Source organism: Furipterus horrens, unplaced genomic scaffold (assembly GCF_987537825.1).
Source record: "Furipterus horrens unplaced genomic scaffold, mFurHor1.1.pri manual_scaffold_5, whole genome shotgun sequence".
NCBI classification, from domain to species: Eukaryota; Metazoa; Chordata; class Mammalia; order Chiroptera; family Furipteridae; genus Furipterus; species Furipterus horrens.
The window spans coordinates 45,917,636-45,942,132 of record NW_028327175.1 but is presented as its reverse complement, the minus strand read 5'-3'; the positions used below and the strand labels follow the sequence as shown (position 1 = coordinate 45,942,132).

The 24,497-nt window shown below is 40.4% G+C and overlaps 1 protein-coding gene across 4 annotated transcripts in view; it reads right to left on the bottom strand.

The window, feature by feature from the left end:
* The window catches only part of ARHGEF28 (Rho guanine nucleotide exchange factor 28), a 283,144-nt gene that overhangs the window by 96,043 nt on the left and 162,604 nt on the right, over positions 1-24,497 (bottom strand). For 3 of the 4 annotated variants that reach the window (XM_090276382.1, XM_090276380.1, XM_090276381.1), the window contains exon 10: positions 1,423-1,544. In XM_090276382.1, coding sequence (XP_090132508.1) covers positions 1,423-1,544 — 122 coding nt within the window. Of the gene's footprint in view, positions 1-1,422; positions 1,545-21,121; positions 21,376-24,497 lie in introns of those variants that run through there. The other variant, XM_090276383.1, reaches the window with a different exon arrangement.

The following is a 24,497-nucleotide window of genomic DNA, read 5'->3' as shown; positions in this document are numbered from 1 at the left end:
TTTTAGCTACTTGAGATAAGTGAAAAATGTCACAATATCCACTGAGGCCGAGTGTGGCAGGGCAGAGGAGAAGGAGAAGAAGGAGGAGAAGGAGGAGAAGGAAAAGGAGGAAAAGGAGGTGGAGGAGAAGAGGAGGGAGGGGAGGGGGAGAAGAAGAACTCAAGAAGTATTTCATTTTAACACTTAGAAAATATGGCAACAGAATAACACCATTAAAATCAGAATGTGGCTAAGAGCACACCAAGTCCAATTAGCCTGTATCTTTAAAGAATGTCCCCAGAACTCTCACTTTGTCTTAAGCTCTGTGCTCATCCTCGATTTCATAACTAGGGTCTACATTCCACTGCTTTATACCAAAAGGCATACCAGTTATTTATAGACTGTTGTCCGTGCCCTGAAGTTCATTCCTCTGTCATTTTGAATATCATCCCAACCTACGCATTTATACGATGCTTTTGAGGTAACAATGTTACATAAAACACAAAAAGAAAAAGCAGAGATACCTGACTAAAGGGATGAAATTGAGATCTACTAAACAGAAAAAAAGTTTATATCACAGCAAACATTTATACATAATAGGATATAATACATGCATACTAACAATAACAAAAAAGGGTAAAATAACCTTATTGCTAAATGAGCATATATATGGTGCATTTATATGGAGATTAGGTTTTAAAGTCAGTGGACAAGACAGAAGTTGTGTTGTCCAAATTACTCTTGAATCCCTTAAATCTCCCAGATCTTCAGCTGTATTTTAATTTTTATAAATGTATTAAAATGTAGGGGTCACTAGCTAGAGAAAAGAATAAAGGATAAGTCCATATGTAGGTGTACAAACCACCTGTCTTTATGAGATTTGACTCACAAATCTCTATCGGGGAATGGGCAGGGAACTCTGAAGGTTCCAGCTTTCCTGTAACATGACACCATTATGTTTTAATATCAAAGCTCTACAACCTTATTACATGTTAATAGGTGTGTTGTAAAGATTAAACAAGTAATTTATGTGACAACATCATATGGGGTTGGCATCAAACTCTTGTTCATCCAGCTCTTGCTGGATTTGAATACAAATACTGTTAAAGCAGATCATTCACACATTAGTTTTTTAAAAGCTATAGAGAAGAAACTGGACTCCCAATTCTCATGTCCTATTTTGGCCCCATTGAAGAGCTCTCACACGCCTCTCATTTGGCCGTCAAAAGACCCTCCCTCATGGTGCACCATGGTAGGGTAAGGTGTGCTGTGTTCTGAAGGAAGGACCTCAGTTAAATGCTCACATGATGAGATCGCACTGCAGCATCACTGGGGCTGCACTAAGGTTAAAATTTTCAGAGGCGCACACGCTGAATATACTTCTCACACGCTCAGGCTTTGGAAAGCGGGCAGATCCACCTTGTAACATCGGTCACGCCTTACCTGATCTATTACCATACAGTTAGCATAGACTTCATCACCACCGTTCAGCATGTCAGAAAGTCGGTCTGCAGCGTGGAACGTGGGGGGCTGCTTGGATTTTTTGAGGACATCAAAGGAGCGATCTAGAGGGAAAATGAAAACAAGAGAAATAAAGTGGAAGGAATTTATTTTACAGTCAACCTTTACCTTCTTAATCAAACTATAAGAAAAAAATCAAGATTGCATTTTTTTAAGATGGCATTTTGCTATCTTCACTTATTCAGAACTACATGCAAGTATTTTATTTTCTGTATCTAAACCTTCTCAGTCATAGAGAATGCATCATTCTAGATAAGTATATGCCCATTTCAAGCACTATTTTTCCAATTATGACAGATTTTTATAAAGTCAAGGAGATTTTTGTTTTTAATTCCTAACAGATTGAACCCAAATTCTCTTTATGAGTCACTCGGGAGCATCAGTGATTACACTGATCCACCGGTGTCACTGACGTGTTCAGGCACCAGCCCTTTCCTAAAGGACCCAAGGTGGTACAGCGTCTAGCAGGTCTGGGTCTGTTCTGCCTGTTGAATGGGCACACTCTCATAGAGAGAGGCTTTTGCTTCTATTTCAATTACAGAAATGTTTTGGCTTGCTTCCATGTTCTCAGCTTGGTTCCAAATGGGTGAGATTGATCGAAGTTAAATCCCAGAAAGTGGAGATGTTACTGTATTTGTAGTGAACATAAAGCTGAAGACAATAAAACATCGTCAAGCCAGAATGCTTCTTTTTCTGTGTCTTTGGCTAAATTACTTAACCTCCAGATACCTGTACAGGGTTTCCTCATCTGTAAAAGTAGATCATTAATATGCTTCCTCATTGTGTAGTTATGAGGATTAAATTAGTTCAGACATGTAAAGTGCTTAACACATGCCTAACTACTTACTAAGTGCTTGATAACCATAGTCACTATTATTATATTTTGTAATTATTAGTAGTTATTTAAATCATGTTCACTGTGTGGTACAAGGTTGTTAATAATAATCATAGGGTGTTATCATAATAAATGATCAATACCTATAAATGACTTTATTAGGATAGATTCAAAGTTACAACATATCCATAGCAAATGTCATCTCACTGATATTCCATTAAGTTTTCTTGAGCGAACACAAAAGGAGTAGTGTTGCCTCTATTCCATCAGAAATCACTCAACCTACCACCTGTCTTACCTATGTCATAGCATAAAACCAAAAAACCCATGGGAGTGAAAAAAACTGTTTTTAAATCAATACCTGTTGGGCTGCTGTACTAGGAATAAATAATTCTATCTTTTATAGAAATTTCTGGATGACATTATACAAGTTACAAAGAGATAGGAATTGTATGAACCGAATGGTCCTGGCTTCAGATACTGCATCTAAATCTCTCTCTCCCTGCACAGAACATCCAACTGAGGTTTTTATTAAACTCCTCAAGGAAATATACAATGTAGATGTAAAACATTATCTTCTTATATCTATCATGTCTTCTTTTATCAATTTATTTAAATAGTAGCAATATAACATACAAAGCCCACAAATACTTTATGATCAATTACCACGCATTTTCATTCTAATTACGCAAAATAAAAGCATGCTCCAAAGGTTATAAATCAAGAACCTGACAAAACTCTTACAATGTGTTCTGAAGTTAGAAAATACTTGCTCGTTTGTCATTTTATGGAATGTTTGAAAAACAATCATAAATAACTCAACATGGCCCTCTGACGTGTAATTAATCCAGCTTAACTGCTCTCGTGTCAGAAGTTCACAGACTGTAAAACACCTGGCATGTCTGCCATCACACTTGGGGGCCTGACGGTGCCCCCTTTAACCACTTCCATCACTGCCAAATTAAAACTTCATTGATCACTACACTAAGGAACTTGCAAGATATTTAATAAAACGATTGCGAATAATTTATGGATTTCATTTTTGAAACAGAACCAAATGAAATATTACCCCAAAATGGTCTGGTGCCGGTGAATGCACTGTCTCGTCATCTGACACTCATGTTCTGAACTTCCAAGAGAGCGAGCTCTGTGTTCAAATCTCTGTTCAAGGGTGAGCAGAATGAGGAACTACTTCTGTTTTCATGCGCAGGTAAAAGTCATTTGGATTTCACTTTTCTTTCACAAACATATCTACCTGGCCCTATGCAGCAGGTCAGAATCTATGGGAGATCATAGCCAAGTGGTAAAAATAAACTCAAAGATGGCAGAGTTACTTTGACCAAGTTGGAATCGAATTTGTTTTCTACATGGTTAATTTGATCAGTGTTTTGTTTTTTTTTAATGATGTAATTTGCTTACAAAAACATGTCTATAATCTCTTATCTGCAATTCTAAAGTCCAGAAAGCTCTAAAAATCAAAACTTTCTTTCCTAAGTTTGGTTCTAAAACATATGTGGTGGCAAAATCTAACCTGAACTCACACAAGGCCATGTATAGTCTCTACTCCCATTCAGTTTGAATGCTCACAAATCCTCCTGAAGAGTTATTGCATTTGATGATGGTATTGCCCCAGTGTTTCCTATAGGAGTCATATCATACACATTATAAGCACTATACCAAAAAGTTCCTAATTCCAAAACAACTTTGGTCCCAAGAGTTTCAAAGAAGAAATTGTGGCTCTCCACAAAATTAACCATAGCAGATATTAGACCAAGTTTTGTCATTCCCCTACCAAACTCACAATTTCCATGCCTACATCTCAATTGCATTATTATATTATTACTTGTCTTTAGATTGACACCTTTTTCTCTTTAATAAATCTAATTTTCAAAGAAATACGTATCCCCATATGAACAGAAAGCCTGCATTCCCTGTCAAATGTAGAAGGGAATTATATATACTAAAATAATGAAAACAAAACAATGAAACTACATTCTGACTAACTACAGTTGCCTATGAAAGCTGAGCATCTACAATGCCTGCTCTTTGCCATAGAGGGAGATTATGAAGGATTCAAGGGATGTTAAACATGCAGTGATGCCAAACTGACTTTCTCCTTGAATTAGCAGGAAGGTCAAAAGAAAAGTGAAAAAGAAGTATCTCCTTTACTATGTAATTGGAGGTCATCTAATGTTAGGTTGGGATACCATCTCCAAGACTGATGGTCCCCAGAAGAGTTTACCTTACATTTTGGAAAACTTGACTAGATATGTCATCATCCTGTCAATTCGGCAATGATTCCACTGAGCCAGTAAGTCTTGTGGGGGTGGAGGGGGAACACATGACTATGTAGCAGTAAGAAGGGGAAATCTGTCTCCTCTCTAGGTCTGTCACCCATAACCTGCCATGTAGATTTGCTAGGTTACTCATTGCAACTATTTATAAGATTGAACCAAAAGTCCTGTAACTCTCTGGGGCAGCCAGAGCTTCTACTTGTCAAAGGACACCAACAGATAACGGAATCTACAAGTGAACAGACGCTGACAGATCAGAAATGACAGACTTGTAAGACCTCCACTCTTCTATTATTTGCAACAATAATCACTGCAAGTAATGGGCTCCAGCCCAGCAGAGTAAGATTTATTGTGAAAAAGTCTTTAAAAGTACTTTCAAATAAACATCAGCTACCTATATTAAAGTGGCGAATTGCTGCACTGTTCTAACCCGTTACAAAGAAAAAGCTACAATGGTTTCATTTTCTTAAGAAACCTGATCTTTTCAATATTTTCAAGATAGGATTTTATTGCTTCCATATGTAACCACTTTAGTAGTAATTAAGTGAATTATTGCCAAAAAAAATCCTTTGGGTTCTTTTTTCAATGAGCTTGTAGAAATAATTTATAGTAAGAATTGGGTCTCTGTCTTAAATTAATGCTGTTTTTTGACTTAGGCTGAGGAACACACAATACAATATACAGATGATGTGTTATAAAACTGAACAACTGAAACCTATACAGTTCTATTAATTAATGTCACCCAATAAATTCAATAAAAAATAAAAATAAATTAATTACTGCTATTTTGTAAACAGTTAACTCAACTCCCATCCAAGTACCTGTGAATTTTAAATTAGTGAAGAGCAATGCACTATAGTAGTTATCAGCATGGGCCCAGACGCAAGGCTGCCCTCCTTCATCTATTAGCTGTGTGACCTTGGGCACCTTACCTAACCTTCCTGGCCTCCATTGCCTATCTGTAAAATAGGGGTGATACTATGTCTATCTTTTAGTATTGTCTTAAGGATTAAATGATTTATATTTCAAGTGACTAGAACATAATCTGACACAAAAAAGCACTAAGGAGATGCTTGATATTACTGTATATGAGGTTGTATAGTTTTAATGTTTTATGTAGTTTTAATTCTTTTAAAAATTATTTCAACTGTGGTTATAACTTTACATGTTTAAAACCAACCCAAGGCAACTGAAATTCACAAAATGCCCCATTTGCTACACAAAGAACTTTAAAAACGTTGTAATTCTTTTAATTCTGGCTTAGCTCATATTAAGAAAAGTCCATCCTGAACATGGTAACTGAAAAACAAAGTCCATCTACCTGTTAAGAGTTACCTGCAATGACTCAAGGGTGAGATCTCATGAAACAGCAGGACAAACAAAGTACAAAGTCAAAGCATCAATGACAGCATTTCTCAAGAATAAAGGGAGGGTTTCAGAAACTACCATGTCCTAACATGACGAAGTGGACTCAGGCCAGGATCTTGCAGCAGAGTGCCTAGAGGATAAACAGTAACTCCAAGGGGATCCCCAACTTGCCCCTCTTCCATTATTCTCAACGCTTTGTAATGTGATCTGTGGGTTTCTGCAAGGACTTCCTGAAGCAGCATTTTTCATTAGCACCTGCTTGCTGTACTAGAGGCTCTACTTAGCTGACACAGGAGAGACAATGGAGAGTAAGTACGCGTCACACATAGAATGAAGGGGAATTGGTACTAGTAAGGGAGGAGACAGAAAGGCAGGTGCAGATGCCTCCCTTTCCTCTGACATTTACAACTACCCTGAATCTGGCAGGAAACAGTTAAGGGCACAGACCAGCAGCCCAGGGTCTCTGCAACCTGATTTATAATGAAATCCAACTCTTCCTCAAGAAGCTAAGAGCCTTGTAGCTAAAGGAAAATGTGGCCTACTTGCATGGTTATGTAAGAGACCAACACCCAGACATAAACAAACCCGGCTCAGGCAGCCTTCAGAAAACCTGCTGCTGACCTGGTTTGGCCCACTCTGGGTGCCAAGCTCCTGCCTGCGAAACTCAAGAGAGGGCCTCTCAGTCCAGATATCTCTTAACAATGGCCGGGAAAGGTTGGTTTCATTCACTTATTCATTCATTCATTCATTCATTCATTCAATTTTGTCTTGAAGCTAGAAGTTTATGAACACAGCAGGATTTAGTCTTATCCATCACAAAAGGGGTAAAACTTGTTTTATTTTATTTTTGTCTTAGTTTTCATTTTATTTTTTCCAGTGTACATTCAATATTATTCTGTATTAGTTTCAGATGTACAGCATAGTGGTTAGACAATCATGTACTTTACAGCGTGTTCCCCCTGACATTTCCAGTGCCCACCTGACACCATACAGTTATGACAATAATAATGACTATATTTCTTACGCTATACTTTACATCCCCGTGGTTATTTTTTAACTACCAATCTCTCCTTCTCAAACCCTTCACCTTTTTCACCCAGTCCCTGAACCCCTGTCCTCTCTGGCAGCCGGCAGTCTGTTCTCTGTATCTATGAATCTGTTTCTGTTTTATTTGTTTTTATTGTTCTTTACATTCCACATATAGCGAAATCTTATGGTATTTGTAGGTAGGACTTATTTTAGAGTTCATTTCCCAGCACTCCACTAAAAGTGTCCATCACAGTCACCAATGACGTTGCTATTACAGAATTTAGTGGCCAGTTCTTGGGTCTCACCTCATGCAACCTACAGCAGCATTTGATACAGGTGATGGTTCCTTTTCCCCTTGGCCTCTGGGACACCACTCTCTCTTCCCAGACTTTCCTTCTCAGTCTTCTTCAAATGTCTAGACTTGGGCAGGTAGCAGTGCTCTAGGGCCTATCCTCAAACCTCTTTCTCTCCTTCTCTCTCCAGTCATTCCGCAGGTCATCTAATAACACGGCCTCATATACCTCTCCATAATGACCCTTCATCTCCATCCAAGACCTATCTCTGGAGTTACAATGATCTCCTTGATATTGCCACTGAGTTGTCCAGCAGCCATGTCAAGCACGACAGATGCAAAAGGAACTCTGGACTTTCCTTTCTACACCTACTTGCTCCTCCCAGTAAATGGCAGCTCTGTCTTTCCTTGGAGTCACCTTGACTGATCTCTTTCACAATCAAATGGATCCAGTATCTGACCTTTCCTCATCATGTCCACTGCCTCTCCAGGCCAAGCCACCACTATCTCCTGCCGAGACTCCTACAGGATTACTGTCTCCTAACTGGTCTCCCTGCTTTTACTCCTCTGGCCTCCATAGCCTATTGCCCACAATGTAGACAAAGCAATCCTTCTGCAAAGGAAATCAAATCATGGCATGCCTCTGTAAAATTCTCCAATGGCTTTCCATCTCATTCAGAGTAAAAGCTAAACTTTACCACAACCTACGGTGCTTTACTCAAATGGTTCTGGGACCCAATCCCAACATGTGTGTGTGTGTGTGTGTGTGTGTGTGTGTGTGTGTGTGTGTGTGAGTGTGTTGGTGGGGGCAGGAAAGGGGGCCCCACACATCTAAGCAACTCTCGGACACTAGTTAGGTATCCTGCAATTCAACTCAATTGTTATACTACCTGGAGATAGCATTACATTCCATGGGTTAAGAGGATTTGATCCTATAAAACTTCCTCCCCCCACTCTTCAACTTCATATGCCAATTACAAGTCTAGGTTGCCACCTGTGCTTGTGAACAACTATGGATTGGAGGTTCCCATGACCCCCTCCTTGGACTTCAAGATGCCAATCACAAGTCCAGGTTGCTATCTGTACTTCTGACCAACTATAAATCAGAGGTTCTCACAGCCTCCTCCTTGGGTTCCATTAATTTACTAACAGCTCATGGACCTCAGAGAAGCATCTGACTAACTAAAGTACCAGTTTATTACAAAAGGCTATAAACTCAGGAACAGCCAGACAGAAGAGATGCATAGGGCAAGGTATGTGGGAAGGGTGTATAGTATCCATGCCCTGAGCACACGAAGCTCCCAGTACCTCCATGTGTCCATCAACCAAAAGTTCTGTGAATTCTACCCTCTTGCGTTTTCAATGGAGGCTTTATTACATAGGCATGATTGGTTAAATCTTTGCCCATTTGAGACTGAACTCAATCTTCATCTCCTATGCCTTCTCTGGGGGTTGGGGTGGGACAGAAAATTCCAACCCTCTAAGCCAGTGGTTCTCAACCTGTGCATCGCGACCCCTTTGGGGGTCGAACGACCCTTTCACAGGGGTCGCCTAAGACCATCAGAAAACACATATATAATTACATATTGTTTTTGTGATTAATCACTATGCTTTAATTGTGTTCAATTTGTAACAATGAAAATCATCATCATCGGCAGCCGTCCGTCTCGAGAGACGATGGTGTAGCTTCTTAAGAGTCTATCTGCACTGCCGAGAATGGTTGTGCAGTCCGACTTGGGAGTGACACGGTATCTGTCTCCTCCCGTGTTGAATCGACATCTTGCGATGACGCTGGAATGTCCTCTCCAGTGAAGCTGAAGCTACAGAGCCTGGGCAGGGTGATATGGAGGGTCTGCTGTTGCCCATGCAGCAGACCCCCCCTCTCTTCGCAGCTGAAGGATCCAAGGGAAAGACGGAGTCAATACAGCTTGGCTTCAGGTGCGCCGCAGGAGTTGCCGGTGTTGACTACAACGTCAAACCGCCTTAGGGACTCCGGCTCCGGATTTTCTGTCGGGGTTTACTCCCTTAGCCTTTCCCCTGAAGAGGTATGCCGCAAGGCAGCGGAGGTTTTTTGGAGTCAGAGTTTTCCTTCTCTGAGAACAATGAAAATACAGCCTGCATATCAGATATTTACATTACGATACTTAACAGTAGCAAAATTACAGTTAAGAAGTAGCAACGAAAATAATTTTATGGTTGGGGGTCACCACAACATGAGGAACTGTATTAAAGGGTTGCGGCATTAGGAAGGTTGAGAACCACTGATCTAATCACAAGGTTGCTTCTCCTGATAACTAATCCCCATCCTTAGTTGCCTCATTAACATAACAAAAGGCACTGTTATCGCCCTCATCACTTCAGACATTTCAAGGGTTTTAGAAGCTCTATGTCAGAAATGGGAACAAAGATCAAGTATGTATTTCTTATTATAAATCACAGTATCACACTAAATAAAACCTGTCCTCCTTTACCCTCCTCACCCAGCCCCTCTGAAGCTGCTGATTACTCTGGCCACACTGGCCTTGCTGGTCCATGCCTCGGGCCATTTGCACTTGCTGTTTTCTCTGCACTGACTGCTCTTCCCCTGGAAATCCAGATGTATTCCCTTCTTCACTCAGCTCTTTACTCAAATGTTACCTTTTCAAAGAGTCTCTCTGTGACCATTATATATATATATAAAATAGCAAGCTCCTAAGCCCTGCTTTACTTTCCCTTATATCATATATCATCAACTTGCATATTGTATCTACTGTGTATTATGTTTCCTTCCATTTGAATGTAAGCTCCATGAGAATAGCAACCTTAAATGCTTTGTTCACTGTATCCCCAATACCTAGAACCATGTCACGTAGTAAATACTCAACAAATATTCTCTGAAAGAGTGAATTCTTTCTCATCAAGAAAAGAACCTCTTTGTGGCAGGCATAACTAAGAGACTAACCTTTTCTGGTCTGGTGATTTCCTCAGATTCTGCAGGTGTTCTCATGGATTGCCCAGGTTGTGACAGGAGTGTCAATTTCTTATTTCTCTCATCCAATCACCTATTTGTTTTTCTTTTTCAACACATACTGAGTATCTACTGACTGCCAGGCACTGTGCTACCTGTTAGGCACTGCCCAGGGCCCTCAGCCTCCATCTATGACTCTTTAAAAACCCTCAAAGCACAGTCGTTAAGGACCAGTCCCCAGAATATCCCTGACAAGCCTCAAAACAGCCATGAGACTGTGGTCCTCCTCAGAGCTGCCTGTTCCCTCTGTGTTTTGTCCTGTGCCTTCAACACACTTAGATGATAGGGAGCTTTACCTTGCCCCTCCTGGAAGGACAAGTAACTTCTTAGTCAGGGTCTGAACTAAAAACACGCTCTCCCATTGTGCAGAACACCACAGATGCTAAGCACTTCCTATGCAACACTATCTGGATGCCTTCTGGTAGCAGTAGCCCAAGAACATACTCTTTAACCTCTTTAAAATATCAGTTAGGTTACTCTTTCACTAAAGGAATAGTAGGATGACCTGGTAGATTTGCAAAGTAAAGGTATTGGGAAGAAGATGATCTAACGGGGAAAAAAAATTAAAAGGGAGAGTAGAAGCAAAATATTAGGTACTCCAAAAATAACTATCCACTGAACACCTGTTCCATGTTGGGAAATTATACTGAGTTAATAGTCCTATTATAGCAAAGATGAATCCAGCACTTACTATGAACCAGACACTGTCTGATTTATATACACTAACCCATTTGATCACCAAATCAACCCTTTGAAGATATAATATTTATTATTTCCATTTTGTGGAACTGTGGTGCTATTTAACGAACTTCCCAAGGTCACACAGCTAGTCAGTGGCAGCTCTAGGTAGGCACTCTGCTAAGTAGTTCAAAGTACTTTACTTAATCATTGGGGTTACTCACTATCCTATTTTGAGTAAAAAAAAATGGTATTTCAGCAATGTCTGGTATTTTCCCATTAGGAAGTTTCATTAATGTGTGACATGGTATGACTGGTACCTAGATGCGTTTGTTCACTTCCCGGGCCTGTGTTAGCCACTGCTGGAGACTTCCTGCTGGAATATGACAGTGTAGTTTTGCTGAGAAAACATTCAAAGAACGGTAAAAATGTGACTTAATTTTGTTTAACCACACAACAACATACCCAACCAAGAGAAAAGACTGGAAAGATAAATCAAAATGTTAACTGCTATCTCTCAGTGATGAGCTATAGGTGCTTTTTATTTTCAACTCTTTACTCCCTGTCGTTTCTAGATTTCCAACAATAACCATTTGTACATCTAAAGTAAGAGGAAAAAAACAAGTCATGTGTTTAAAACTTGCCTCCTATGTAAAAGGACAGCTGTAGAATCTCATGCAAAATAGATTATCAGTAAATCAACTATATCAGATACTATATATGTAAATGTGTTAGCTAGAAATGCTTTATGCAAGAGTACATTGCATTGCTTTTACCCATTTGCCATCCCTACTCTTCATAACCACATGGTGCATTACCATGTTCATTCTGTAGACAAGGAAGCTGAGGCCCAAGCACCGTGATGAACCCGCCAGCGTGACTAAGTGATAGAACCAGAATGCAGACACAGTGCTGACAGAGACATCGTCTCTCATGACAGCACGCTCTCCCCCAAGTTCCCACATTCAAAGGAAACTCTGTCGCATTCTTAAATTTACAGACAGTCCTTTTTACCCGTGGTCTGAGTGTGCTCCAGAAGAAAAAAAAAACCCACCCTCACAGGTGAGAGGAAACATTTTCAGGGGTAAACTGTCATTTATCTCATTGCCTAATCTTCTCAAAGTTCCTCTTAAAATTTTCCTGTTATTAATCGTGGCCTGGAAAATCTCTTGGCTTCACTCTTCTGAGTTAGACTTGAGATTACAGAGAGGATTCACTCAAATTCCAAAATTACCCTCAGCCCAGGAATTTCCTGTGGGTCATATATAAGCTAAAGTGACTCTGAATATTTGAGTCCACCTTGCAATCAATCTGGGAGAACCCAGGGAATCTTTGTCTACCAAGCTAGAGAGTCTCTAACATCGATCCAACAGTCCAATTTACCCTCAGACCTTACCTCACCCTCCTGGGGTCCTGTAAAAGGAAAAGGGAGCCCTGGATGAGGTCCTGTTAACAACAGGAACAGCTGAGGACAGACAGACGTGCCAGGAGGAGGGCTGTCTGTTCAGCCTTCACACTGAGAACAGCAGTTTAAAACCCCTTCTCCGTATCAGCTCATGACTTGGTACTCTAAAATCAGATGCTAGAGAAAGTCCTATTCTGCTATTTTTAAAGACCTAATTATCAAAATTATTGAAAACGAAAACAAGTCTTTCCCCTTGTAATGCACTGGAGAAGAAAAAGAGGCAGGGAGAGGGGAAAAGAGAAGGACAGAAGAAAATATAGTCCTCGGAGAACAATTTTCTCCCAAATCTTTCCAAATTCTCATTCCTAATTATAGTAGCACAAAGTAGCCTTCGAGGGGACATATGTTTATGTTTGGAAAAGAAGGACTCTTAAATATATAAATAATTTTTTTTTTTTGCACTTGCTTCCCTCAAGCTATTAAGATGTTCAGTCATGTGTGGAGTGTAGAGTTTGGTGTGATTAGGTTTAATCAGCAATTCCTTTCCTTCTGGATGCAGTTCTCCAAGGCCAGAAGCCAATTAATCTACAGAAAGGAAAAGTGGGCAAATTGAGGGGAAGAAAACTAACATTATACAAACACCAGGACAGAAGTGAAAGCTCAAAGAAAGTGGAAGGGTTTTGACGAGACCACTCCCAGGGTTTGTTTGTTTGTTTTTTGCCTTTTTTATTGTTGTTCTTTTACAGTTGTCCCAATGTTCCCCCCTGTTGCTCTCCCCTGCCCTGCCCAAGCCCTGCTCCCACAGTCGGTCCCCACCCCGTAGTCCATGTCCATGGGTCATTTATACATGTTCCTTGACTAGACCCTCCCCCTTCTTTCTTCCTTCCGCCCCTTCCCCTCCTCTAGCCACTGTCAGTCTGTTCCTTGTTTTCATGCCTCTTCAGGGGATTATAAACAAAAAACAAACTATATGTCATCATTACAAGAAAACCTATGAGTAACTCAGATCCTGCATAAACTTATGGAAAGACTCAGGCATATAAAAATGATTTTGTCCACTTCAAAAGTCACGAGGTGCTCTAATTCTCCAGCGCCTATCTCTAGAGACATGTATAGTTTTACCATCACCACCAACCCCCACTTAATATCTTAAACAGAATTGAGTTCTACTACAGACAAGAAATTATGTTCACAAAATAAAGAACTCCACTGAAACATTAATTCTCTCACTTGGGCTTTTCTTTTAATTGAGGTATAATTGAGAAAACATACTGGTTTTAGATATCCAACATGATAATTTAATATTTGTATATATATTGCAAAATAATCACAGAGTAAGTCTAATTAACATCCATCATTACACATAGTTACAATTTTTTCTTGTATCGAGAACTTTTAAGATCTACTCTTTTGGCAACTTTCAAATAACTTTCACTAATTTTTTGTGTCCTCAGCAAGAACATTTTGAATGAATGAATAAATGAATAATGAAAGCTAAGCACTGCAGGCATTTCTCCAAATTGTTCTGGGTTTCTCCTGGATTGGAAACTCTATTTGGTTCCTAAATTTTGTTCCATTATTCTGAGCAACCCTGGGCACCTCTAAGTAGGTTAGCATGAATGAGAGCTGGAAAGAGGTTCGTTACAATTCATAACCAGAGTTCTCCACTGGCAGGGAGAATGAGATCAAAGGAGTAAGACAAGTGGCTCCCCTATCTGTGGGAAACCGTGAGAAACAGGCCAGGGCCTAGTCTGAGGGTGAGTGAGCTTTTCTCACTTCTGTTTGAGGCTCCTAAGGAGGAGCTCAGCTTGCAGGCTGCCTCACACCAGCATGAGGATACCACCGCCAAGCACTCTCGGAAGCAGAGCAAGCTCAGGGAGCAGGCCCAGGTCCAGCCCTCCTGGGCTGCTCCTAGTGGTCTCAGGGTGAGAATGGATCTGTCAGATCCCATAAGCCTGAGAGAGGAGCAGGAAGAGGCTGAGTCAAGTACTCGTGGCCTGCCACAGGGCCCACCTTGGTGCAGAGGAAGGGACCCTGCAGAAGATGTTTTAGGGAAGTGCCTGAGCCAGTAGCAAGGGGCAGCGAGTCTAAGATTTGTGTAGTGTAAGAGCCACAGTGAACCCAAGTCAGTGAAGAAAAATCACCAGGTCTGGACCAACGCCAAGGAGAAGACAGACTACAGGACCCTGGTCACAGATGTCAGAAGCCCCAGGAACGAAGCAATCCTGGCTGAGGGAGCCGCCAGCCAGCAGCCCTGCAGCAGAGACCAGCAGGACTCACAGAGCATTCAAAGTCAGGCTTGCCTCCTCCCTCCCCAACGCCCTCACCAGGAAATCACATTCAGTACCAGCTTGGCAAGGAAGAGGAGGAGGAAGACGAAATCTGAGAGATTGGAGAGTTTACTTAAAGAGACTGAGCAGTTACAGAAAATGACTATTTTCATTATTGCATAGGACCAAATTTTCTCTTAGACTATAATATACCCTTTTCCCTTCCGGCTGCCTAGAGGGCAGGACTTCGTAACAAAAATCAGATCTATTATAGACAAAATAAAGAAATAAAGACAAAAGAAGAAGAATCTGAGTGCAGTGTGAGTGAGTCACAATACACTTTCAATATTTACTGCCTGCTTTCTGCAATCCGGACACTGGAGGTGTGAAGACGGGTCAGCCAGTCTCCATCTTCAAGAAAGTCAGTGTCTTAGGGTGAGAGAAATTAAATAACAGCGGCAATATAGTAATGAGGGATGGCTCAAGGGATAAAATAATAAACACTGAGGGAATTCAGGGAAGGCTTCCAGACCATGGACCCTCAAGCTACATCTTCAAGGACAAGTTGGAGAGTCTAGCTGGAAGAAATATTCACCTGAATTTGCTAAAACAACAATTAAGTGGAAAGGGAAAAAATCTGCTGGAGATACATGAGGGCAGCCCACAGAACTGAAGGAATTTAACATTGAAATCTTGAGAGGGAGGCACCTGGGCAAGAGAGCCCCAGAGATTCGAGCAAAGGCCTGGGATCTAGCAAGGCCCTATCTCATGATGGCTTCTCTTTACATGATGGTAGATTTTCCAGCCCATAGCTTCCACTCGAACCCTTCCAGCACTGCCACCCAAGAAGGAAGATATTTCCCTCCAAACTCCAGTTAGAAGAATCCCAAGGAAGGATTCTGTTTGGCCAAGTTGAAGTCATGTGCTCACCCTGGACCAATAGCTGTGGCCAGGATGCTGTGATTGGCCCACCTGGGTGGGATGCCAAGCCCACTGCATCCAGGAAGGCAGTGTCACATGAGAAGGTGACAGCAGCATTTGGACTCACGGCCAGAGCCATGGGAGGACCACACATGCACAAAAAATCGTGAGAGCTGTTCAGTGGAGGGACAGAGGGTGCTAGGCAGACAATACTAACCATCCCGGCCAATGCAGCATTTGGCACCGCTCTACATTTCTGTACCACTATGAGTCCACAGTGCACAAGCTGGGCTACTTCCCATGGCTTTGATGCACTCTGTGTATGATTCACCCCATCTGCTTGGAGGGTCCACTTCCCTGTTCATTCCTTTGATGATACCCTCCAGTTGAACTGGTCTCTTCATTCTGAACTTGAACAGTAACTTGTCCTGACCTCTCCTATGGGACCTATCACTTTCTGCCTTAATGTACCTAAACAAAGAACCATTGGACCTTTCCCCAGACTGGAATGGTAGGGAGGAGTCTCCTGAACATGAGGTAATAAATGGGAATAGTGCCTCCCTTCCATTTACAGGGATTAAGGTAGAAATATACCTTGCCTAAGAATTTGAACTAGCCCAAAATAAAGAAAAAAAATAGTTTCAAATATTTGGCAAAGTATTTGTTTAACTAAAGGAATACATAGCTATGTGGTTTGGCAACGAGCTTGTAATGGGCCTCCTTCCCGCTGCCGACAAAGGCCGCAGGCAGAGAATGAATTTGAAACTGTTGTGTGTGAGGTTAGACACTGTCTTCATTGCGAGTCAATACAATCTTAGCAGATTATGTCACCTTTATAAAAATGTTTCTCTTCCTTAATGAGGATTTCTCCTATGGTACTCGGGCATCCTTTGGGGAATTTCTAAACATGGAAGTACATGGAAGCACATGAGTGTAGTCAATGAACTTCATGGGAGGAAGGAAAGGAGGGCAGGAAAGAGGAAGAGAACAAATGAATTCATGAGATAAAAATAACTCACCTTTAAACCTTCTCAAATGTCATCATACTTTAATACCTACCATATTAGGGATTATTTTTCAGACTATGTACCTGCTCTCCAAACACTCAATGAACTCATGAAAAAGGCCAAAACAGGGGCCTCACAATTTTCATCTCCATTCCCAGCACACTCAACCTCTCTAACTATCTCTCTGTCTGGGACTAAGTTGTGAACTTCCCAGGATAGCCTGGAAGCACTCCCATCCCATCCTTTCCTCAATTTGTCCTCAGCCAACTATCCAGTGCTCCAGTCATCTGTCCACCTTTTCTTCCCCAAACCAATGACGTGGTCAGTAGGTGATACCTGCATGTTTGGGTGTATCAGGAGGTAGAAACAGCACTCCTATTTTGCTCCATCAGAGTTTTCACTACCCCACCCCCACATCTTAGTCAAAGATCCACAAGACAAGGAAAAACTAAGATGGTGAAATGCCTTGGCACCTTCTAAAAATATAAGATAACTAGCTACCCATTGAAGTTTACTCTCTCTTACCTCTACTAAGAGGTGGTGAAACATACTGAGAAGAATAAAACTTCTGAACTCAATGTCCCAGTTGTAGGCCTGGCTCTACCATCTATTAGCTCTGAATTTGGGCAACTCATTTCTCCACTGAGAGCCTCAGAGCCCTCCAATAATAAATGAAGATGACATCCACGTCTAACATACAGGTCTTTTACAAGATAACATGTGAAAAACTCCTTACACATACATCACTCATTCATTCATTTCCTTCCTTATTCTACCATGAGTACTGTTCCCTGAATTCCTGGTATGGATTTAGTTAAAACTTTAAAACTCTAAGACTCAGTTCCCTCACCTGTAAAACAGAGATGGTATCTATCTTACAGACTCATTTTGAAAACCATGTATCATTTATGTACAGTAAGTACCATAACCTAGTAAACAGCAGTTATTATGATAAATAAAATGCCACATAAATATTATTTTGACTATGCCTACAGAAAATTTGGCACTTCAAGGTTGGTAAGCTTTCTGATAGGCAATCCTTCCTTTGACAATCGCGGACTGGTTCTGCACCAGCAAAAAAATAAGAAATCAAAAGCACTCTTTCACACCGTGTGTCATTAGAGAGGCACATGATAGGAGCTGGGGCAGGAGACAGTGAGCAGCCACACAAGCAGATGAAAGGCACAGAGAACAGCTCAACATTCCCCGGGTCCTGGTGATTTATATTAAAGAATTCATCTTAAAGACTGAATGATAATAATGGGAAACTTACATAATGTCTAATCCTGTTACTTTTAAATCTTTGATTAATATAATTACATTTCCTGGTGGAATCTCCTACTGAAAGCAAAACCTCCAACCAAAAAACAAAAAACAAAACCCAGGCATTCCTGGAGTCCTTGAAGCAGAACAGCAGCGGATCCTGGCCCACTCCCTTCGTGGACCAAGCTCCCTGCACAGCCTGTCCCAGGGTTGCCCATGAAATGACAAGGGCAAGTTTGAGAACCCCAGTAGTATATTTGAGGCTGCTTGGTTTTAACTGCTTTTATCCTCTGCTTACTTCACATTCTCCTCCAGGAACTGGTCATTTTCAATGGCACTGCTTCTGAGTTAATATCATTTTTTCTTTTCTTCTGAAGGCATAGGAGTAAGAATGTACTAGCTGCACTTTTTAGCTGATATATAAGTATTGGTGGGTTTCTACTAATCCCATTCTTTTATTACCAAACTCTCTAAATTTCCACATCTCTAAACAAGCTAGGTATGTGTATGAAAATATGTGTCCATCAAAAAACAGTGATCATAAGAACAGAAGGGTGATTAAAAGAAAGGTAATAGAACACGGTCAGGACAGAGAAAGAGTAATAGAAAATAAAGGAGAATATTTCTGACCAAATATAAGAGGTTTGTTAATAAAACTAGAAATTCCAAGCGCACAAAACCTCCTTCATGATTTCCCAGGTGACGAGAGCTTACATTCGGAGAATGATGTTGGTAATGATTAGGAGGGAAAGAATGAGAAAGAAATTCAAGTCACCTTAGTTTTAAAAGCTAAAGTAATTAGATCCTCCTCTAAGACACAAGAGACCATAGTTCTTCACAAACTAATTATTGCGCTGGAAAAATCAGCCTGTTTGGTGTTTCTTCCACCACACCATGGTGTCATTCTGGGTCTTGGGAGGGGTGGGTCCCATTCCCGATGCTAAGACCCTTGTAAGCAAGAACAGCATCTATCTGGTTCCCATATTGCCCTGCCCTCCAGGACAGTGCCTGGTACTCAGGAAATGCCCGTGGAACATGTGAGCAATCCCCCCTCACTTTACCTCCTTGGGCCCCATCACCCTCTTCTGTAAAATGCAGTGGTTGAACCAGGTCACCTCTGAGACCTGTGGTTCTGGGACCCTGTCCAGCTAACATTACAGCATGACCAAACTCCTTCTTCACAACTAGGTCATGACCTCTGGATGAAGAAACGAAGCACAGGACACTGTCTAACCATCCTCAACTCTCTGCTACCAACAGTATTTGCACTTGTCTTTTATTAGCAACAGATAGTTAATCATTTTCATATTCCTGTACCTGCTTTCACTTGAATTGAGTTTAATTTACACATAGCAATGTTATGACTTTCTGTGGCAGCTCAAAGTGGCTGGGCTCCAACTTTGGATTTCAAAGGAGAGTGTGATTAATGCATTCCCTCCAACTCCACTGGACTCTCAAGGTTCTTCGCTGGCCTCCTAATCATTAATCCCACGTCTCTCCAGGTTGTTAGGCTACCCAGGCTCCCAACAACATAGGCATCCAGTGAGCCAGCCAGGCTCTATAAATACAAAAATATATTAACCTAATTTAACTCACTTAGAATTAGCAAAAAGAGGTAACAGTCTTACAGAACTGATACCTGCCCTCAAGAAGTTCTCTACACACCCAAACTAATAATATTCCCTCTAAAGTATTACCAACTCAGTACATCTCCCCTCTCAGAAGTAATTTAAAAATAATTTAGGAGTAATTACAAGCTTGCAGAAAGGCTGAAAGAATATAAAGAGCACAAAGAACAGCAATATATCACCTTTACCCAGATTACTGTTAACATTTTACTCCATTTTCTATTTGTGTCCGAACTTGCTTTTACATGCACAGGTTTGTGTTCTCTCATAGGTATATTTTTTCTCCTGAATCATTTAATGGCAAGTTACATACATCATGCCCCTTACCCAAAAAAAGACAAAATTAAATTTTAAAATAGCATAAGAGGAAAATAGAATAGTGTATAAAATTGTTTAAGTTCCCCATGACAGAATTTCAAGGATGGCAGCTGAGCAGGACAGCAGATTCATTCAGGCTGAGGCTTCTACCACCCCTGGGTGTTCAACCCATCTTAGTTCTCGAGCTGGCCTTGATCCCAGCCAGAGAGCAAATAAACACACACCTCCCTTTATTTTAGAAGAAGGAGAAAAAGATCCTTGAAGAGAACCAGGTGTGTTGACAACCGTCAGCCTCCATTTTGCTCTGGGAAAAGTATGGGGTAATATAGTAGGTCATTCTGCTCTGAGGATAAAGAATTCTGCTCCCGAAAATCAATGACACCCACTTTCAGAAATACCTCTTCGTGCTTGTAAGCTCATGAAAATGTTTATTTCTCCTTAAAAACCACCACATAAGTCCCTGCACAAGACAAGAGATGTGAAGGGTGTACTGACTACTTTTCCTGTTCTGGTAAATCTCAGAAGTCAACAATCACAAACTGCCTGGCCCGGTGAGGAAGGTCAGCAGATACTCAGGCACCTCTGCTGTACCCGAACACCAGATGGCCTCTTGGTTTCCAAGACCTGCACCACAAGAGTAAGTGGCAGGTGAGGGGAATAGCTGGTGTAAACCCACTCCCTCATTAATCACACAGTAAAGAATTTTGCATACTTGGTAATTACTGTTAATAAACTTTGTAATAATATGACTGTATCCCCTGGAGATATACAAGCTTTCTTTTTGAAATTACTTTCATAAAGTCCCTTCCTTGGAGCATCTATAAAATCAATAAAGTGTTTAAGAAAAGAAAAATTTTTAAGTACAAAATATTTTTTTAAAGTATTAACATGCACTTGAGAACTAAAACACAAAAGCAGCAGCAGCTGGGTATCCAATGCGTGTGTAGTTTTCATCTCCCACAGCCGGACGCATTTAAATCACCAGGTCTCTATTGTCGAGGCAACTCTGATTAAGTGAATCCCAAACATTTACCTTGTATTGAACTCCCCTCATTTTTTTTTTTTAAAGAGAATCACACATGCACAACATAGCAGAAAGGTAGATTCAAAGTGAAAGAAACATAAGAAGTAGGGTTACCTCAGGAGTCTACATGTAAAGTATTTACATAGTGAGAGTTTTACAAAGACATGTACAAACACGCACTTTATCAGAAAACAGTCTGGCAAAGAAATAAGGAAGAAAAAGGTAAGAACACGAAGATGCCTGGCTTGGCTCTAGGGGAAGTAAATGAGCCCCGTGCTCTACCTTGTTTGGATGCCCTCCGTCGAATCTTCATTTTGGGGAAGGAAGGCCACGAGTAGTTAAAAGGTGAGTCTGAGTCTGAATCCATCTTTTTATCTTGGTGAAATCGACAAATTCAACAGCAGAGACTCCGGAAGAACTCGGGAGTCCCAGCCAGGAGGCGAGTCTCCCATGTGATGTAAAAGGAAGGAATGGGGCTGAGTGAAAAGCTGGCGAACACGGGGAGGGAGAGGCAATAAATGTTTTGCTTCCTTCAGGCGTTCAGGCATGTAGACTGAGAAGGAGGCTGTAAATATTAAAGCCAAACTAGGGAACTAAAAGGAAGAGAGAGAGGGAGCTGAGAGTCTCACTGGTACATCACAGTCCAATTATTCAAAAGGTCATTGGGAGCCAATGAATCATTAACTCCCCTCTTCTGGTTGCTGGAGGTGGGAATGAAGAAGAAAGGTAACCGGGAATTGAAAGAGCTGCTTGTGATTCAGGAAAAGCCTCCAAAAGCAGGCAATTGTTTTGATCTGGAGCTAGAGGATCATTTCTCAGAAAAGCCACCCTGTGCACAATTAGATAAAGGTTGAGGTTTATATGTGTGGACGTCCAGAAAGAGCCATTCATGGGCAAATGAAGACCATCACATTCAGTCAAGGACTTTTCCAGAGCAATCTATTCTTTCACACCATTGGCAGGTTTGGCAGCTTTTCAGATCTAAGAGCCAAAGCAGCTCTGATCATTCACTTAATATCCAGTCTCCCCACTTTTTATATCCTGAAGTGGTTGAGAGCTTTACATTTTATACAGAATTGTACGCCTCTCATTAAATTCGGGCAAAGTCATCTACTACTATTTGGCACAATTGAGATATTTTCTTAAATTGTAACCAAGGTTGGCTGTCGATCATAAGGATTTGGGCGCCTTTATAGCTCTGCTCTGAACTTGCATTTTGTCTCAATAGAGCTGATGACTAATTTACCACAAACCAACAGTTCTTAGGCAGTCTCCCTGAACAACTCTCCAGTAATTAACATTCAGGAGAAGCCCATTACTGCTTCCCCATAAATCGTGACACTGCTCAAACTTACTTCCCTACTCCCTAGAAGCACACAAATACATGTGCCCCCAAAAAGCTCAAATATAGCAATCAAGACCTGTGGTGGAAAAAAATAGATATTCCAAGTTTCATAAAGGAGCCTCTTTTTAAGTATTTTTATTGGTAGTAATAGCAAGAAGTATTGTGTTTTGTTTTGTGACATCATCTGGCATCCAAATAAACTAAAGGAGAATGAAAATAATGTGAGGATCTGTTCGGTCCTGCAGATTTGGAACATGACAATATATGTCTTAATTTACATGCACCTCTTTACTTCAGTTATTTCCCAAATTGTTGGTACTATGGTGCAATGCTGTGTAAGGAGACAGATGCATAACCTGCTCTGCGACAGCTAATCCTGTCCATTGGGTAGGTGTTGGGTGAGGGGCACAGATAGAAGTGGGGAAAGGGGAGAAGTCACTTAATTGTAAACTCAAATCAAAATCAAAATTACAAAAATCACCACTGTGTTTTTATATGGTTTATATGGTTTTATATTTTATATAAATATAACTAGGACAAAATGCAACTAGAAAATAATTGCAAGCATTACAACCAAGTGAAAATAAACATTAATATATTTCTATCTTGTGGCTTTTTATTTGAATAATTTTTTATTCTTTCCTATTCATCAACTAGGTACAACTGTAAGGATAAACTACTCTCAACCCTTACATTAGGTAACAGAGTTTTAGTACATATAGATCTTTAATGAGAAAATAGATAAAATCTTAAAAATGGGTGTTTCCATTTATTCTTAATTATAGGGCTTAGAAGAGTGCCAGAAACATTGTAGGCATATGCTGAATGAATGAATGAATGATTTACACTTACTAGTCTCAACTTGTGGGTGAGAATTTTTACATAACAGCTGTAGCATTTTTGATATCCTCTTATTGTAAATATTTACTTGACGAAAAGCTACATGAACTCATAAAGTGTTTAAATGCACATTTGTATGTTATTTATCACAACAGTATCTATATTTGAAAAAAGAAAAAACAACAGAAAACAGTACTATGGATGGAGAAAACCCATTTTTTCTTTAAGGCACCAGGCAATGCTTGGGGTGCACATGGGTCCATGCACGCTTGGACTACCTCAGAGATGCCTACAGACCAAAGGAAGTACAATCAGCAAACTGAAATGAAAGTGTTGGATCAGGAGATACTATTTATTGGCTTTTTCTCATTCTCATGCAAGGTGAAGTTTTAGAGCCACTTAACCAGGATAAATGCCAGGTCAACAAATGATTGGAGCAGGCTGCTCCTCTCTTGACCATCAGTAATGGATAAGAACTTCAGGACAATGCAGACAAAGAGAGCTATGAAAGGGCTTCGTAACACATATTTCTATTTTTTGAGGTTTCAGGTAGATAGACCCATTTTATATAATTTTCCCTAAAGCATGGTCCTTGTTGATCAATTGAATTATTAAACCGATTATTGATATGAAAATTATTCTGACAATAACACTACTAGAATCACCCCACCAATATATGTGAAAAGCCTGACAAGAAATTTTTAAATCTCATTTGTCTTATCCTTTATCAACATCTTTTAAGGAACAAAATGATTTCCACTAACAAGCCATACACAGTTAACATACAAAGTGAAGTGTTGATAGAAAATATTCGTGTTTGTACAGCCCTTTCTATTTTAAGGCCAACTTGTTTTCCTGCTCATCCCAAAATTTCTCCTGACTTTAGGTCATTTATCCTCATTTTCTACAGAAATAGACTTTTTTTTCCCCATTGTTCCAATATTTAAATTAATTCAAGATGTTATTTACATCTCATTCATATGCAATGGGTTAATTTCTTTGCTTTTTCTGGCTGATTGCAATTGCAGTTGGCAGAGTTCAATGATACATCCCCAAGGCCACTCTCTCACCAGATATCATACAACCATTACAACGCAAGTGTGAATGATTTCATCAGCCTTACTGTGCCTCCTTTAATTAGAAAATCCTTTACTTAGAAAATAGCCTCCATACGGTTACAACTACCCAGGGAAGATGCTGCTGCCTTGAAGGTTCAGCCTTCCGAAAGAACCGTATAGAAAGGACACTTCCCTTGTTTCTCCTCATCTAGAGAACTGGTCAACTACCTTTCAACCTTGATAAAATTAAATCTCCTAAGAGGGTTATTTATATTTTGATTTCAATTATAGTATTTTTAGTTTTCTTATCCTCCAATGGGGCCTCAAATTCCTGGAGGGCAAGAACAGTGTCATAAATCATATTTTTAAGGAGCCACAAGCCAAAAAAAGGAAAACCATGAATTTTTTGGAACCA